A 19731-nucleotide genomic window follows, 5' to 3' on the forward strand; every position below is an offset into this window, starting at 1 on the left:
TCTTATTTATTGGTGGTGGGAATGCAAAATGGCACACCCACTTTGGAAGACAGTTTGGCAGTTGCTATTAAACTAAACATACTCTTACCATATGATCCAGCAATCACACTTCTTGATATTTACCCAAATGAACTGAAAATTTATGTCCCCACAAAAACCTGCACATTGATGTTTAGAGTTTTTTTTAATTTCAAAATATTAAGCAGGTACAAATGTTTATGTTACATGAATATACTGTATAATGCTTAAGGACAAGGATTTTAGTGTGCCTGTTACCAGAATAGTGTTCATTGTACCTGACAGGCAAGATTTTATCCCTCGCCCTCCTCTACCCTCCCCTCTTCTTGATTTCCAATGTTCTTTACATCTCTTTGTGCCCATGTGTACACATTGCTTAGCTTCCACTTATTAGTGAAAACATATGGTGTTTGTTTTTCCATTCTTTTTTTTTTTTTTTTTGAGACAGAGTCTCGCTTTGTTGCCCAGGCTAGAGTGAGTGCCATGGCGTCAGCCTCGCTCACAGCAACCTCAAACTCCTGGGCTCGAGTGATCCTTCTGCCTCAGCCTCCCGAGTAGCTGGGACTACAGGCATGCGCCACCATGCCCGGCTAATTTTTTATATATATATCAGTTGGCCAATTAATTTCTTTCTATTTTATAGTAGAGACGGGGTCTCGCTCTTGCTCAGGCTGGTTTTGAACTCCTGACCTTGAGCAATCCGCCCGCCTCGGCCTCCCAAGAGCTAGGATTACAGGCGTGAGCCACAGCGCCCGGCCTGTTTTTCCATTCTTGAGATACTTCACTTAGGATTATCCTAGTTGTTGCAAAAGACATTATTTCCTTCAAAAAGACATTCCTTTTTATGGCTGAATAGTACTCCATGGTGTATATATATATATATATATATATATATATATATATATATATATATATATCACATTTTCTTTATTCACTCATGAATTTATGGGCACTTAGGGTGATTCTATATCTTTGAAATTGTGAATTGTGCTGCAATGAACATTTGGGTACAAGTATCTTTTTGATAAAATGACTTCTTTTCCTTTGGGTAGATACCCACCCCGTAGTAGGATTGCTGAATCAAATGGTAAGTTGACACCTATTAATATTTCTTTGAGGAATCTCCATACTGTTTTCCATAGAGGTTGTTCTAGTTTGCAGTCCCACCAACAGTGTATAAGTGCTCCTTTCTCTCTGCATCCATGCCAACATCTATTGTTTTTGGACTTTTTAATAATGGCCATTCCGACAGGGGTAAGGTGGTATATCTCATTGTGGTTTTTTTAAATTTATTTTTTATTTTAGCATATTATGGGGGTACAATTTGCACTTCCCTGATGATTAGTAATGTTGAGCATTTATTCATGTTTGTCTATCTTCTATTTGAAAAACTTCTGTTCATGTCTTTTGCCCACTTTTTGATGGGTTTGTTTGTTTTTTCTTTCCAATAAAAAACTGATTTGGGCTGGGCGCGGTGGCTCACGCCTGTAATCCTAGCACTCTGGGAGGCCAAGGTGGGTGGATTGCTTGAGGTCAGGAGTTCAAAACCAGCCTGAGCAAGAGTGAGACCCTGTCTCTACTAAATATAGAAAGAAATTAATTGGCCAACTAATATATATAGAAAAAATTAGCCGGGCATGGTGGTGCATGCCTGTAGTCCCAGCTACTCGGGAGGCTGAGGCAGCAAGATTGCTTGAGCCCAGGAGTTTGAGGTTGCTGTGAGCTAGGCTGATGCCACGGCACTCACTCTAACCTGGGCAACAAAGTGAGACTCTGTCTGAAAAAAAAACAAAACTGATTTGTTTTGCTGATTTGAGTTCTTTGTAGATTCTGGATATTAGTCCTTTGTTGGATGTAGAGTTTGCAAATATTTTCTCCTATTCTGGAGGTTATATATTTACTCTGTTATTTTCTTTGTTGTGCAGAAGATTTTTGACTTAATTAAGTCTAATTTATTTATTTTTATTGTTGCTGTTTTTGCCTTTGGGGTCTCAGTCATAAATTCCTTGCCTGGGCATATGTCTAGAAAAGTTTTTCTTACATTTTCTTCTAGAATGTTTATGGTTTCATGCCTTACATTTAAGTATTTTGTCCATCTTGAATTAATTTTTATATATGGTGAGAAATGGGGTCCTGTTTCATTCTTCTACATGTGGCTATCAAGTTTTCCCAGCACCATTTATTGAATAGGGCTTCCTTTCCCCAGTGTATGTTGCTGTCTGCTTCTGTTGAAAATCAGTTGGTTGTAGGTAGATGGTTTTATTTCTGGGTCTGCTATTCTGTTTCTTTAGTCTGTGTCTCTATTTCTATACTAGTGCCATGCTTTTTGGTTACTAAAGCCTTGTAGTATAATTGGAAGTCAGGTAATGTGATACCTCCAGATTTGTTCTTTTTGCTTAAGATTGCTTTTGCTATTTGGTCTGTTTTTTGGTTCTAAATGAAGCAAAGAATTATTTTTTCTAGACCTGTGAAATATGACATTGGTATTTTGATGGGAATTGCACTAAATCCGTACATCACTTTGGGCAGTAAGGACATTTTGACAATGTTGATTCTACCAACCCATGAGCATGATACATTTTTCCATTTGTTTGTGTTATCTATGATTTTTTTAATTTATTTTTTATTTCAGAATATTACAGGGGTACAAACATTTAGGTTACATATATTGCCTTTGCACCACGCAACTCAATTCTCCTTGCACAGATCTTTAACCTCCTTGGTTGAGTATATGCCTAGGTATTTTATTTTCTTTGTAACTATTGTAAATGGTATTGAGTCCTTGATTTGACTCTCAAGTTGAGTATTATTGGCATATAGAAATGCTACTGATTTGTGTACATTAATTTTGTAACCTGAGACTTTGTGGAATTTATTTATCAATTCTAGGAGTCTTTTGGAGGAGTCTTTTGGGTTTTCTAGATACAAGATCATATCATCAGCAAACAGGGATAGTTTTACCTTCTCTTTCCAGATTTGGATGCCCTTTATTTCTTTCTCTTGCCTGATTTCTCTGGCTAGGACTTCCAGTACTCTGTTGAATAGAATTGGTGACCTAATGTCATATTTCAAGGAACTAGAAAAAGAATAACAAACCAAACCCAAAAACCAGCAGAAGAAAATAAATAAAAAAGCTCAATGCAGAACCAAACAAAATAAAAACCAGAAAAACAGTTCAAAGGATCAATGAAACAAAAAGTTGGTTCTTTGAAAAGATAAATAAAATTGATAGACCACTAGCCAGATCAACCACAAATAGAAGAGAAAGTACTCAAGCTCAATCAGAAATGAAAAAGGAGACATTACAACTGATACCACAGACATAGAAAATATTATCCATGAATACTACAAAAGCCTCTATGCACACAAACTAGAAAACCCAGAGGAAATAGACAAATTCCTGGAAACACACAACCTCCTAAGCTTGAATCAAGAAGAAATAGAAATCCTGAACAGATCAATAATGAGCAGTGAGATTGAAGTGGTAAAAAAATTAAAATAAAATAAAATAAATCTCCCATCAAAACAAAGCCCCGGATTAGACGGATTCACAGCTAAATTCTACCAGACGTAAAAGAAGAATTGGTACCTATTCTACAAAAATTATTCCATAACATCAAGAAGGAGGAAATCCACCCTAACTCGTTCTACAAAGCCAGAATCACCTTGATACCAAAGCCAGGAAAGGACATGACAAAAATAGTAAACTACAGACAAATATCCCCTATGAACACAGATGCAAAAATCCTCAACAGAATACTAGCAAATCAAATTCAACAGCACATCAAAAAGATAATTTACCATGATCAAGTGGGTCTCATCCCAGGAATGCAAGGATACATAAATCAATAAAGATGATTCGTCACATAAACAGAAGCAAAAACAAAGTCCACATGATCATCTCAATAGACACAGAAAAAGCATTTGATAAAATCCAGCACCCTTTCATGATAAAAAAATCCTAAACAAACTAGAAATAGAAGGAGCAGCTTTATTTATGATTGCCAAAATGTGGCAGCAACCAAGACGTCCTTCGGTAGGTGAATGGATAGACTGCGGTTCATCCAGACAATGGAATATTATTCAGCACTAAAAAGAAATGAGGCCGGGCGCGGTGGCTCACGCCTGTAATCCTAGCTCTCTGGGAGGCCGAGGCGGGCGGATCGCTCGAGGTCGGGAGTTCGAAACCAGCCTGAGCAAGAGCGAGACCCCGTCTCTACTATAAATAGAAAGAAACTAATTGGCCAACTAATATATATATAGAAAAAATTAGCCGGGCATGGCGGCTCATGCCTGTAGTCCCAGCTACTTGGGAGGCTGAGACAGAAGGATCGCTTGAGCCCAGGAGATTGAGGTTGCTGTGAGCTAGGCTGACGCCACGGCACTCACTCTAGCCTGGGCAACAAATCGAGACTCTGTCTCAAAAAAAAAAAACAAAACAAACAAAAAAAAATAAAATAAAAAGAAATGAGTCAAGGCATGGTGGCTGATGCCTATAATCCCAGCACCTTGGGAGGCTGAGGCAGGAGGATCACTTGAGCTCCAGAGTTTGAGGCTCCAATGAGCTATGATTGGGCCACTACACTCCACCCTGGATGACAGAATGAGACCTGTCCCTAAATAAATAAGTAAACAAATAGGAAAAAAAAAGAGATGAGCTATCAAACCATAAAAAGACACTGAAGAACCTTAAATGCATATTGCTAAGTGAAAGGAGCCAATCTGAGAAAGCTACAAACTATAGGATTCTAATTATATGCCATTCTGGAAGAGGTAAAACTATGGAGAAAATAAAAAGATCAGTGCTTGTCAGGGGTTGGGGCAGGGAGGGATGAATAGGTCGAGCATAGAGGATTTTTAGGGCAATAAAACTACTCTATATGATACTATTAATATAATGGTGGATACATGTCATTATATATTTTACATTCTAACATTGTCCAAACTCATAGAATGTGTAACACTAAGAGTAAACCTTAGTCCATAAACTATGGACTTTGGGTGATTATGATGTGTCAATGTAGGTTCATCAATTGTAACAAATGCATCAGTTTGGGGCAGGATGTTGACAGTTAGGGAGGTAGTAGCTGTGTGGGGAAAAAGGACATAGAAGAAGCCTCTGTACTTTCCACTCAATTTTGTTATGAAACTAAAACTGCTCTAAATATAAAGTATTAATTTTTTAAAAGGTTAATATTTATCATACTCCAGAAATTACATCTTTTATAACTACTTAAAGTTAGGATAAAAATTTTGGATGTCAACTTTAAAATGTACAAGAAGGTATACAGTGTTTTCAGAATTCTTTTAGGGATTGTGGGGAACAAAGTTTGAAGACTCCTAGTTTAAAACAATGGTTTTCAACAACATCGTTCCCTAGGAAGCATTTTGGAAATTTGTGGGCCCTCTTTAGTTGTCATAATGACTAGAGGAAGCTAACGGCATCTAGCTGGCAGGGGCCCATAATGCTAAACATCTTGCAATCATGGGTCAGCTCCACATGAGAATTTTCCCACATCCCATATGATTTCTGAATGTCTTTGCATAATTATTTTAAATCATTCGAGTCTATAATCTGCCTTTGTTTTGCCTATAATCACAAAGTATTTCTGGAACAGTTTTGATAGATGCTGAATTATAGAGGAAGGCAATTGCTATGTACATCAAAGGAAGGTTGCACTTTGTCTTGTTGACAATTTTACCAAAAGGTGTTCACCATTTGGGAAATCACATCCTGACAGCAATGCCACTCATGGGATTTGAACTCCAGTACCATGCCTCTGTAGCAGTCTGCCTACACACAGGAGGTTGGAAACTCTGTTTAACAGACTCAGGATCAAATATTAAATTAATGTAAATAAATGAAATACAGGATCCCACTGAATTTTATCAGTAGAATAGTTAAAAGACATTTCATAGTGTTACCACCCAATTATTTTAAGTTGGATAATAAGAACAAGAATGTGGAGAAAAGAACATATTGAAATTACTTATTATTGTTTGTGTTGCCCAGGGTTGGTGTGTGTGTGTTTGTTTATTTGTTTAAGAAACAGGGTCTCACTATGTTGCCCAGGCTGTAGCACAGTGGCTATTCACAGGTGCAATCATCACACACTACAGCAGGTGTCCTCAAACTATGGCCTGGGGGCCACATGTGGGTGTTTTTGCCCTAGTTTGTTTTTTTACTTCAAAATAAGATATGTGCAGTGTGCATTGGAATTTGTTCATAGTTTTTTTTTTTGAACTATAGTCCGGGCTTCCAATGGTCTGAGGGACAGTGAACTGGCCCCCTATTTAAAAAGTTGGAGGACCCCTATATTACAGCCTTGAACTCCTGGGCTCAAGCAATTCTCTTGCATCAGCCTCCCAGATAGCTGGGACTACAGGTGCACGCCACCATGCATGGCTAATTTTTTTATTTTTTTATTTTTTGTATAGATGAGGTTTTGCTATGTTGGGCAGGCTGGTCTTGAACTCCTGGCCTCAAGCGATCCTCCTCCCTCAGCCTCCTGAGTAGCTGGGACTACAGGCACATACAACCATGCCCAGCCTTCCCTCTTACCCTGTCATTGTCCCCAAAATCTATGCATCGTTTCTTTATAGCTTCGTGTAGTATTGTTTCAATTCCATTTATACTCCAGTCCCTGTCACTTACCAAAGGATATAGTCTCCATGGTCATCCTAGTATTTTAACATACCCTTGACTTCCACAGAGAACTCATGTAATAGCCATTGAGGGAGTATCTGAATTTCTAATCTGAAATTTCTGTAAACCTGCTATATAGAGGACATCAGTCACCAGATTACTCAATGCCCCCTATGCAGCGACTCTCTGAAGCACTTATCTCAGCTCTTAAGGCAGGACAAGCTGGTTCTTCCCAATGGAGCAGCATCAGTTCCCAGAGTTTGAGAGTTACAAAATGACTGTGTGGCCCTCTTCATACAGCTGCTGTGAAATTCGGGATTTCTTATTGGAATTTTCTCCTTCTCTTCTGCTTTAATTCTTGGTTCCAAACTCCTGCCCATATTAATTTTTCTGAGTATTAAATTATCTGTGCCTCCATGGAAAGCCTCTTGAGGGGATGGGTATATACAAACACAATGAGTGAGATGTGCAACGTTTGGGGGATGGTCACGCTTGAAGCTCTGACTCGAGGGGGGAGAGGGGCATGGGCAATATTTGTAACCTTAACACTTGTACCCCCATAATATGCTGAAATCATAAATAAATAAATAATAAAAAATAAAAGATACACAAATCAAAAAAGTGACATATCACTGTAGCCACCATGTCTCCTCTACTTGCCCCACTTTATGATCTTGGCTGGTGAGGAGAATGCTGCACAGGGAGGGTTGAATGATCTGGCTTTTGTGTGCCCTTCATTCAGTGCTCTGCACAAATGTCACTTCCTCAGAGGGGCCTTCCCTGACCTTCCTACCTAAAATATCCCTCCTTCCTCCATCCAGCCACTCTTTCCCCTTATCCTATTTTATATGTCTGCATAGGACCACTACTACACATTGACTTATTTAGTAGGCCATCCACCTCCTCCTCAGACTCTAAGTTCTCTGAGTACATAGACAGTCTGTTTTGTTCATGGTTGCATCCCCAGTGGACAAAAAAAAGCCTGGCACATAGTAAGTTCAATAAATAGTCATTAAATGAAGGAATCATTCAGTGATTCAGTGAAATCATTGTTGCCCAATGATCTAGAGAGCTGCTGATACTAATTTACTGCCTTCTCTGTACATTACAAGAATGTACAGAAAGCCACACATTTCCTTTGATCTTACTTTTGATGTGATAACCCAGGGCCATGGCTAATGTTCCTGTTAACTGTGACCCACACCTAACCACCTCCAAACTCAAGTCTCCAAGATGACCAAATGCAGAGGTCTCCCAAAGCCTCAGTAGCCTAGGACCAGACTCCAGGTGGTAATGCCCACTCAGGAAATGGTTTTCCACTCAGGATAAAGGGTCAGGTCCCCTGCCTGCTTTGGGTTCCCTCTGCATGACTTGCCCAGTAACTGTTGCCTTTCACCATCTCTTCCTTCTGGAAAGAACTCCAATCGATAGCCATGTGGTCACCACCTTTCGCAAAATCTCCAGAAGGGTTCCTCTTAAACATCCAACGAGTAGTTTTAAAATTGCAGATGATAATAAAATACTTTAAATAACAGATATACAGTCTCTCACTAGCATCTTTTTTTTTTTTCTCATGGTAGAGGTCTAAGGGTTGATGGTGCCTAGTTCATATGCCATAAAAACTGATCACGGTCAATGGATATGTGGCTTTCAGAAGCTGTGGAAGTGAGATGCAGGTCTCCCTAGTCAGGCACTATGGCTTTTACCCAAATTGAAATAAGTTGGCATTCTGAAGTAGGAAAATTTCAATCCACATCTAACCATCCTTCTCTTTCCACAAGCTTAAGAAGTCAGTCAGTTTCTTCATTGTGAACCAAGATTTTCTGGATATATAAATCTTCATTCCTTTAATACACTGCACATAAATTCAACTAATTAGGGCTGTTGTAAGCCACTCATGTTAGCACAACATCATCTTAAGTGCTGTGGATCACACAAAGGAAATAAATAATGACCTTGCTTGCTCTTAATCACCCTGAGCCCCCTCAGTTCTTTGAAATTTAAAACCAGAATAATATTGCTTCTCTTAATCCTCTAGACAATTTTAGAAACGTCAACTGGATCATACTTCAAACACTAGGAGGAAGGCACTAATAGAAAACATGAAGCAATTACCCTTGGTGGTAATATCAGTCTGTCTCTCTCTGAGGATCAGGGGTATACAATCCCAAGATGTAATTTCCCTTATAGTTTTTTTAAACATCATTTAAAATTTTAGGCATTGAACAAGTGAGCCAGTAGGGGCTGAATTAGAAGCATTAACAGTGTCAGATTTTACTGATGGAACTCTGAAAGGGGTCCTTGTCAGGAAGCATATTATAAAGGAATTTTCTGGACGAAGATAAAATACACTTCTTACCTCCTACCAACAAGTAGCTGTTGGGAAACAGTGTTTTTGCTTGCATAAGTGCCCTCGCATGACCTGAGTGGAAGAGGTCAAATATTCCATCTGCATACACTCGGACAGGCCTGTCAACTGTGGAGAAAGAAAACACTGTTAACAGAACTGCAGAATGAGGAATCCCAGTTACCTTCCAACAGTACAGTGCTGTAAGAAATTTTACCTGGATAAGACATAGTCTGTATGTACCATCAGTTTCATATTTGTATGTGAAATAGATTTTAAAGAGAGGTTCTTCTGAAGACATCAAAGCAGAGCAAAATCATAACAAAATTAAGGTCAAACCAGAACACACATTGTTAGCCAACAGGAAAGACAAGCACAGCACTGGGAAGTTCTTTTGACCCAGAGTGGGCTCTAGATGTCTGCGCTAGCAGAGTCAGCCCAGCAGGAACATCAAGGCAGGAGTAACTGAGGGGCTCAATGGAAAGGGAACATGACTTCATCCTTGAGTCTGGAAGTCCTGAATGAAGACCCTGGGTCTTATTTCAAAGGCATGGATGTGCTGGAGTCTGCTCATATTGCTCAAAGAGATAGTTGTCCACCTTTGGACAGATAGTTGTAGTTTTTGGTAGACAGTTGTCCACCTTTCTTCCCAACTCCAAGTCATGTTGGTAGCCTGAAGTCAACCATGATAGGAATGTTTACATCACAGAAATTGGCAAATGCTACAAATAATGGCTTATTTCCCACTAGAGAGCCAGTTGTTGAACATGTATCAGCATACAGTTGTACAAGGTCACTCCCTAAGAGATTGGGGGCCGCCTGCCCCAGAGGGAGTAGAGTCAGGGTATAAATGTTGCATGTAGGGGTAGTGCTCAGGGATGGGGTAGTGCTCAGGGATGGAAATGAGCAACCAACACCATAGTCCTTCCTAGGGAGAAAGGTCAAAAGTGAAGAGGCCACAACAGACACTCTCGCAATGATATCCAATGCTCTGGGAAGAGCTATTCCATGAGGATGAGTGACAAACTTCACCATAGCCCCCATGGGAACCCAGAGACTGCATTAGAAACTGAGGGATGATACTACTGCTGAGCCACGCCAAAGACCCATCCCCTTCTAGGTAGAGGGGGAGATGGCGGAGTAGGGGTCTAGTAATTTGATGGATAAAGCAAGTCATGAAATTATTCTTTTTAACTGGTTGAAGGAAGGGGGTTGTAGTTCTATTATACCCCTATCCTGATAGTCTGGAAGATGCTTGTTATGTTTGTTGAAAATTCTATATATTTTGCCAACTTTTATACTCTTCTAGACTCTCAAAAAAGGAAATCAAAAGTGAAAATCCAAGAATAGGATCCCAAAATGGATGACAGGAGAAAGAAGTAATTTCTTGTATCAAAGTGCTCTTATCTTAAGCACCCCGTCACCTCTTGTCTATAGTTACAAACAACACAGAGACATTTTATTCTTGCACTGAGAAGAAGGAAAGAGACATATGTGGCCACAACATTGTTCTTAAAAAAGGAATATGAGGACTACCAGTGAAATATGGTGAACTGAACATGCACATTTATCTCCACTTTCTTCCAAAACACTACAAAAAATTACCAAGAAAGAGTTTAAAAGATATAATTCCCCCTAAGGGCAGAGAAAACAAGAAAGGCAATGACAATGGATTAGAGATGTCAGCAACATTTTGGAAAGTTGATTGTCAAGTGGTGCGTGCCTACAGAATTGGGGTGGGTGGATAGGGAAAGGGATTGCTGGTTTTCTTTATAAGCCTAAGAGTCCTGCTGATTTCTTAAAATATATTCATGTATTATATTGATGTTATGAAAATAAATTTTTTAAAAAGAAAGAAATCAATGCCAAATTCTGTGGAATGATCTTTAGATTTAAAATTGTGATTACTTCTTGATGCAATGCAACCTCATTAATTTGGAACATAAAGAAATGTTACATTAATAGATTCAGATGGTACAGTGTTTCTAATAAATTAAATTTCTCTAATAAAAAAAATCGAGACACTTTATGTCAGATTGGGAATTGCAATTATTTCCAATTATACACTATTTTGAACAAACAATTGCCTTCATGGGATTATACCGTATTCTAAATAAGGCACAGTAAATAGAAAGTGCTTTGAGATAACAAACTGTCTAATGAGGGATCCTTGGTTTCAATGCTCTTATTCAATTTGAATTCAATTGAGGAAAATTTGTTTTAAGATATAAACCCCAAGGGAAAGCAGATGGCAGTTTTGTAGAACTTTTTGTTATTGATTCAGAGGTGATCAAGATAAGTGAATTCAGGAAGCAGGGAGGAAAGAAAAGTAAAGAAAGATGACATAATTACTGAGAAAAGGGCCATTTAGTAAATCTGAAGAGTATTTATGGAGTTGATTTTGCAATAAGCTCACTTTTAAAAATTGTGGTGTGTCAGCAATTTCCAGACTGTGGGAAACTACAGGACCAAAAGGGAAAAAAAAAAAAAAGAACTTTGTCTCTTTGTCTCTTCAACAAATAAACTTCAAGAAAAAAAGAAGAGAAAGAGAAAGAAAAAAGAGATAAAAGGGGGACCTTCAGATTGAAAGAGACTTAAAAGACCTATTAACCTGTTGTAAAATATGGACATTATTTGGATTTGGGTTCGAACAAGCTATAAATAAATGATGACATAAGATAATTGGAAATTGGAATGGTGGATATTTGATGATATTAAAGAATTACTATTAATATTTTTAGATAAGATAATGGTATAGTGGTTATGTTTAATAAAACCAGAGTTCTTATTTTTTAGACATGTATATAGAATGATAGAAGTCTGAGATTTTGTTTCAAATCATTCAAATCAAGAAGAGAAAGTGGATGGGGGTGTGGATGGGGCAAGACTGGCCAGGGTTGGTGGTTGTTAGGTATGAGTGACAAACACATGAAGGTTCATTATATTGTTTCACTTTTGTGCATGTTTCTGAAAATATCTATGATAAAACTTATTTTAAAAAATAGAGCATGGCTTTTTTTGGTCAGTCTGGATGTTTATTTGTTTTAATCTTCTGTCTGATATTTTTCTGGACATCCTTTTAGGCATCTGTGAACTCTCCAGAGCATCTGTGTGGGGAACCACTGGCCTGCGAAGCTGGAGGTTTGGCAATGATTGGAAATCAATTAAAAACAAAAAAGAAATGAGAGCACAAGTATTCCGTAGCAGTAGTGGAGAGATGTCAAGGTGGCTCCCAGTGATCCTTGGCTTTGTGTCATTCCCACCCCTTAAAGTGCATGTGGGACCTGTGACTCGCCTCTATCCAGTAGAAAATGGAAAAGGTGATAAATGTCATTCCCATGCTGTTATAAGCCTCCATCTTGCTAGCAGACTCATTCTCTTTCTCCCTTGGTGGCTTTGAAGAAGCAAGCTGCCATGTTGTGAGAGGGCCTATGGAGAGGGCCACATGGCAAGGAACTGTAGGTGGCCTTTAGGAGCTGAGGGTGGCCCCTGGCTGACAACCAATAAGAAGCTGGACCCTTGGTCTTATGCAAGGAAATAAATTCTGCCAATGACCTGAGTGTGCTTAGAAGCAGATCTATCACCAGCCAACCTCCAGATGAGAACTGAGCCTGGGGTGACACCTTGAATACAGTCTGTGAGACCCTGAGCAGAGGACTTGGCTAAGCCAGCCTCAGACTCTTGACTCATGGAAATTATGAGATAATAAATGTGTGTTGTTCTAACCCACTAAGTCTATGGTAATAGGTTATACAGCACAGAAAACTAATACAATGACATTATAGTCTTTCTGTCCACAGATTAGTATAAATTTTGAAAAAATTTCAAGTAAGTTCCTGTTTATGTTGAATGGCCACAGTAAAGTATATCAGATAAATATGATGTTCTGGGAAAGTGCATGTCTATATACCACATGCTGGTTACCATGCTTCATATAATTTAAATATAGTGAACGATGGTGAATATTTAATTGAGGATCATAGACACAAATAATGACCATGATACTGTTTTGTGGGAAAAATCTGATTATTTTAGCTCCCTGGATCTTACATTCTAAATTTGTATAAGTTATTCAGCACTTATAAGTAAATGGAACAGTGAAGGGGGCTAGCTTACCTCACATTTTACACCACATACAAAAATTAACTTGAAATGGATCATACACCTAAAGAGCTAAAACTATAAAACTTCTGGAAGAAAACATGAGAAAAATCTTAGTGACCTTTGGTTTGGCAAAAATTTTTTTAAATAGGACCCCCCAAAATTTTTAAATAGGATCTATACTATAAAACCAAAAAGTAAAGTGGATTTTATTTAAAATTTTTGCTATTCAGAGGACATTTTTACACAAATGAAAAGATGAGTCAGTCATAGATAGTGAGAAAATATTTGCAAATTTTATATAAGACTTGTACCTAGAATATATAAAGAACTCTCAAAACTCAATAATAAGACAACTCATTTAAATAAGGCCAAAAAATTGGACAGACACTTCATCAAAGAAAATAAATATATGGGTGTCAAAACACATGAAAAGATCCTCAATATCATTAGTCATTAGGGAGATACAAATTAAAACCTTAATGAGATAACATTTCATACCCACTAGAATAGCTAAGTACTTTTTTAAAAAAATTGACCATACCTAGTATTGGTGAGGATGTAGAGCAACTAGAACTCTAATATACTGCTGGTGAGAATGTAAAATGGTACAATCACTTTGGAAAGCAGTTTGTCAGTTAGTTAAAAAGTTAACTAGCACTCTGGGAGGCCAAGGCAGGCAGGTCCTTTGAGCTCAGGAGTTCGAGACCAGCCTGAGCAAGAGCGAAACCCTGTTTCTACTAAAAAAAGTAGAAAGAAATTAGCTGGACAACTAAAAATATATAGAAAAAAATTAGCCAGACATGGTGGCACATGCCTGTAGTCCCAGCTACTCAGGAGGCTGAGGCAGTAGGATTGCTTGAGCCCAGGAGTTTGAGGTTGCTGTGAGCTAGGCTGATGCCACAGTACTCTAGCCTGGGCAAGAGAGTAAGACTCTGCCTCAAAAAAAAAAAAGAAAAAGTTAAACTCACATCTACAGCCAGACAAGAAGCAATCCCCAACTGCATTATATCTGAATTCATGCAATTGTGGGGTATATTAGGCATTTCTTGATATTTCCTTCAGCTTCAAACAACAATAAAAGGGTGATCATTCATCTTTGATTATGGATATTAACAAGGCTTTGATTGTGGCTAATTTAAGGCATTTAAACAGTGTCTTAAAAATACATACAATTTACAAAGCGTATATATTTCACTTAATCTTTCCATCAATCCTATGAGGTAGCTAGGGGAATGTGGATTTACTATTGTCATTTCATAGAGGGGCAAATGGAGGCTCAGCAAAGTTAAGTGGCTTACCCAATATCATAAAACCAACTTATGATGGTGTATGAGTGCAAACCAAACTTTATTGCTCTTTCTTCTACCTTGTGGTGTCTGCTAGAAAACTACATGCTGATATGGATTATTTTCTTTAAAGCAAAATAGAGACTGTTACTAAATGCCCAGTAATTATGGTAACTAGCACTGTTTTGTGTATAATTGATGTATAAAAAAGGTGACACAAAATTAACCTTTTAAAATCTAATAGTTACATATTTATTTTGTGAAATTTACATGGTTTTATATAAACATTATAGTTACCTTCTACTGATAGCCATTTTCTAAAAATGATAATGATTGATGTTTGCTTTTTAAATACATTAAATTTAAGTTTTAGAAAAGTATGTTTAAAGGAAAATTATTCAGTAAATTATAGCACAGGTAGTACACAAATAAGGCAAAATTCATTAAGGTGGCTCTTGGAAATTAAAGTCTGGGAAATTCTACACACTATGGAAACAGATTAATACAAATCTCCTTTTGAGAAGGAAAGTAGAAAATCAGAACTGAGTTTCCTTGAAGAAAAAAGTCAGCTTTAATGAAAAGGAAGCTCTGAAACAATCTCTTGGACTTTTCCTTTATACCAAGATAGAGGAGTGATTCTCTGTGCCCCAGAATATATACAATACCATATAAGTTCATAGCTCCACTGCCAGACTAGCTAAGACCAAAGGCACTAATTCCGATTGCTTTTTTTGCTATACTTTTTTCTTTCTCTTGAAGTTTTGTCACCACTGTAACCTCACAAATGAGGTCAAGGAGCTAAGAAGTATGAGCAAAGTTTGTCATTACCTCTTCTACAATTTATGCCCCAGCTCCTGTTTGGGCAGACCTAAATTTGTGAAACATATTGTAGGCAATTAATTGCATTAAGTTACAAACTATGGCTAGTGTAGGAGGAGATAGAGACTTCAGTTATAACTATAATCTTGAAGAGCATTATAAACACCCAATTCCACTGTGTTTTGCCTTTTTGGTCGAATGCTCAAGACAGTACCACAAAGAGGTAATTTCTTACTACTCTTGAAAATGACCAAAACCTTCAAAAGATAGCAATATTTTTCTTGTTTGCTTAAATAGTAGTCTAACAGCAAGATTTAAAAAAAATTCCCTGAGCTTTTCTGCTAACAGTACAATGGTCCAACAGTTATATTTGAATAATCTCCCTGCCACTCTCTCCAACCACTGCCAATGGTTACTCTTAAGCGGTGGGTCTCAAAGTGTGGTCTGAGGACCAGCAGCAGTGGCAGCACCTGGGAACTTGTTAAAAATGCAAATTCTCCAGCCACAACCCAGACCTACTGACTCAGAAACTCTGGGGGTGGAGCCCACAGTCTGTGTTTTCACAAGCACTCCAAGGGATTCTAAGCACACCAAAGTTTGAGAACTGGTGCTCTAATAAAATAATGGTCATTGGAGTGTGGTCTAAGACTAACAGGTGCCTTCCAGGCAATCGAAGAACTAACTTCTTGTTACAATTTAACACTGATATTAGAAGTTCTAAATAAAGGAATTTCTAACAGACGTTCCCCTCAGTGCCCATCAACAACACAAATACTATTAGATAACTTCCCAGTGTCCTCAGATGAGATAAAATGGGAGAATTTCTCTTCTCAAGTTCAGAAGTTCACTTTTGCTTTACCCCACTCCCTCTGTAGTGAGCTGTGTTCCAAAAAGCCCACCACACAGCTATTTCCACCATCTTATTCTGGCTTGATTCTCAGGGTTTAAACTGTTTGGCTGTTAGGCAATGTACAGGTGCTCAATTCCACCCAATTATAATAGCTTGTGCTGGCTCAAAGTATCAGAACAAACTCTCTCTGCTTCTATTTCCTGAGGACAAACTCCTTCTTTTGTCCCAAATTTTCATTTAGTCATTCGTTCATTCGCTCCCAAAATACTGAGCACACAGTATGTGACAAGTGTCTCTTTAGGTGCTGGTGAAACAGCAGCAGTGAACATGGCAGACAGTCCTGCCACTATAGAAGATCAAAGCTACTACCTGTCTGTTTTGTTCACATACCTTCCACCCTCCAGCTCAAAGCCTGAGTGTGTTTTCACTGAGCTCCATGGCTTGGAGCTCAATGCAATCCTGTGCATTGTGGATTGTGCATTTCAGGGCAGCCCGTCGTGCTGGGCAAAGTAGGGCTTTGACGTGATGGGGACTTGGGGTGAAATCCTAGCTCTACCCCATCAGCTAGGGCATTTGACAAGTTACTTTTCAGTTCTCCAAGTCTTGTTTGCCGCCTCTGTAGAAAGGACACAATCATATCTATCTCACATGGTTTTTGCAAGGATTAAATGAGATAGAGTATGGAGCATCACACCAAGCAGATATATAGTAAGTTCTGCTTTCCTTTCCCTGGAAAAGTAGGGTCCCTTTCTGCTCGGGCTTGAAGCTCATCCTTTAATTTTAGGTCAAATCTGTTTTCTTCATAACCACCTGGATTTTCATGGGATTTGACAGCCCTTAGATTTATTGCTGGATCAGTATTGCTCAGTATGTGATCTCTAGACTACTAACTTTACAATCACTCTGGCCATCGGTTAAAAATGCAAATGCCTGGGCCCCATCCCAGATTTGCGGGTGGGGGGCAGTGAAGCAGGAAATCTGCTGTGTTGACATGTTTACCAGGTGATTCTTTTTTTTTTTTTTTTTTTTGAGACAGAGTCTCGCTTTGTTGTCCAGGCTAGAGTGAGTGCCGTGGCGTCAGCCTAGCTCACAGCAACCTCAAACTCCTGGGCTCGAGTGATCCTTCTGCCTCAGCCTCCCGAGTAGCTGGGACTACAGGCATGCGCCACCATGCCCGGCTAATTTTTTTTATATATATATCAGTTGGCCAATTAATTTCTTTCTATTTATAGTAGTGACGGGGTCTCGCTCTTGCTCAGGCTGGTTTTGAACTCCTGACCTTGAGCAATCCGCCCGCCTCGGCCTCCCAAGAGCTAGGATTACAGGCGTGAGCCACAGCGCCCGGCCTACCAGGTGATTCTTTGCACACTAAAGTCTGGAAACAACTGATTTTTTTTTTATTTTAGTGTATTATAGGGGTACAAGTGTTAAGGTTACATATATTGCCCATGCCCCCCTCCCCCCTCGAGTAAGAGCTTCAAGCGTGTCCATCCCCCAAATGTTGCACATCTTACTTGTGGTTTGGAAACGACTGATTTAGCTGCTCTGAACTACCTCCCCAAGCTTCTTGTTGCTTTTATCAAAAGAAGCCCACAAAAAAAAGCTTACTAACTCTGCCCACTCTCCTCCTCACTTCACTCTTTTGAAGGCTATTCTTGGAGGAAGCAGAGTGTCATGGATAAGCGGTCAAGCTCTACTACAAACAGATCTGAGATCAAAGCCCAGCTTTACCACTCACCAGTGGTTCTCTAAGTGTGGCACCCCTGAGAAGCAGCGTCACCTGAGAACTTGTTAGAGCTGCAACTTCGTGGGTCCCACCCCAGCTGGATCGATTCAGAAACTCCAGGATTGGAGCCCAGCCATCTGTGTTTGAACAAGCCCTCCAGGGGACTCTGGTGCATGTTTAATTGTGAGAACCACTGCCACTTACTAACTGAATGACCTTGTGCCGATTCACAACTTGTCTAAATCCTTCATTTCCTCATCTGTGAAATACTAAAAGTACTAATCATAGAGTTGTGATAGTGAAATGACATGATAACATAGAAGCGCTTAATAAATAGTCACTACTGTTATTAAGCAAACTGTCCTTCATCCCATGGATTCTTTTCAGTTTGGGTTGTTTGGTTTTTGCAATGGCAGGTGGAAACTATCAAGTTGTGCCATCTTAAATGGCTCAAAGCTTACCTGCTCACCTAGTCCATCCCAATCAACTGGAACGACACTCATTTACTCCTACACAGCTCTCTCTCTCTGTGCCTTAACTATTCCTGTTCTACCTGCCCAGAATACCTTTCCATTTTCAGCTCACACCGTCCAAATCTTACTTCTCCCCAAAGTGTCAGCTCTTTTCTGCTCCCTTCCTGATGTCTTGCCTGTCTGCTCCAGGCCAAATGAATCTGCCTTTCTCTAAACTGTCAGTTATCGTATGTGTTGCAGGATTTAACCCCTAAGCATGTACACGTATGCTACTTGTGAGTTTCATTTCATATCTAGTTGTCTTGTCTCTGTAATTATCATGAAAACTCTTGGGAAACAGAGATAGTACCTTACAGTTCTTTTTAATTATCTTCCCTATCCATCCTCTGCTATATGCTAAAAGAATGAATGAATGGACAATCTTCTATAGCAGAGACCACTCTTCTTAAGGCACACTTGAAACTTTTTTAAAAACATAGACTTTTAAGAATGGTAATGATTATAGTAGCTTAGGTTCATATAAGCTTTCACAGTTTAAAAAAATGTTTCGATACTTTTAACCAAATCTAGTTGTCACAAAAACCTTGTGAGCAGGTATTGTTGCCTATGTTTTGCACATGAAGAAACAGATTCAGATCTTTCCAGTGATTTGCCTCTGGCTTAGTGGCAAAGCTGGGGCTCAAGCTCCAGTATTCTGTTGCATCTTTTACTCAACCACTTTGGTCGGTCTAGTTTATCACTGTTAGTTTTAACCCTTCTTGTACTATGCTAGAATCTCTACATTCACCTCTCCTATTGAAAGCAAGTGCTGCTCAAATAATGACGAACCTTTCTGATATTTTAAATGTTAAAACAGGGCCCATTCGGGAAACAAGAAGTACAGCCTCACCTGGTGTTCCTAAGCGGGCCTGAGCAATGGTCAGTTTCTCATGGGGCGCTTGGCATTGGCAGCTAGTTTCATCTGCAAATGGGGCAGGTGCAGTCAGGGTCTAGAAGGAAAAAAGAGAAAAAGAATATAGTCTGACACACTTTCCTTTGGCACTAACTTCCCCTGAAGTTTCATTTCTCTTGGCTATACAGGTATGAGTACGAAGTAGAATATATCCGCTGAGTCTCTCAGAGAAATATTGTACTGTTAGAAATAAAGACGGGGCATTGTCATGGAAACTTCTTTTTTTTTTTTTAACTGATGCTTCAGAAAGAATAAGAGCTCTTCAGTGTCTACTGCATACCAGGCACCAGATGAAATACTCTGGCGTCATCTGCTTTAGGCCTCACAATCCCCTATGATGGATAGATACTTCTATCCTAGGGTATAGGATAATACCATCCCTATTTCACATAAAGGAAACTGAGGCTCAGCAGGGTTAAGAAATATGCTAAATCATGCCCCTGGAAAGTCACCATGCCCAGCTTTGAACATTTCACAACCAACAAGGGCAGTCTTCAAACATTTAGACTC

The 19731-nt window shown here is 39.0% G+C and overlaps 1 protein-coding gene across 3 annotated transcripts in view; it reads right to left on the reverse strand.

The window, feature by feature from the left end:
- PCYT1B (phosphate cytidylyltransferase 1B, choline) overlaps positions 1-19731 on the reverse strand; it is a 104370-nt gene that overhangs the window by 37822 nt on the left and 46817 nt on the right. For all 3 annotated transcript variants that reach the window (XM_012784583.2, XM_012784585.3, XM_012784582.2), the window contains exons 2-3: positions 19159-19258; positions 9024-9140 (exon numbers count right to left, since the gene is read on the reverse strand). In XM_012784583.2, the coding sequence (XP_012640037.1) occupies positions 9024-9140; positions 19159-19258 (217 nt within the window). The remainder of the gene's footprint in view (positions 1-9023; positions 9141-19158; positions 19259-19731) is intronic.

This window comes from Microcebus murinus, chromosome X, assembly GCF_040939455.1.
Source record: "Microcebus murinus isolate Inina chromosome X, M.murinus_Inina_mat1.0, whole genome shotgun sequence".
NCBI classification, from domain to species: Eukaryota; Metazoa; Chordata; class Mammalia; order Primates; family Cheirogaleidae; genus Microcebus; species Microcebus murinus.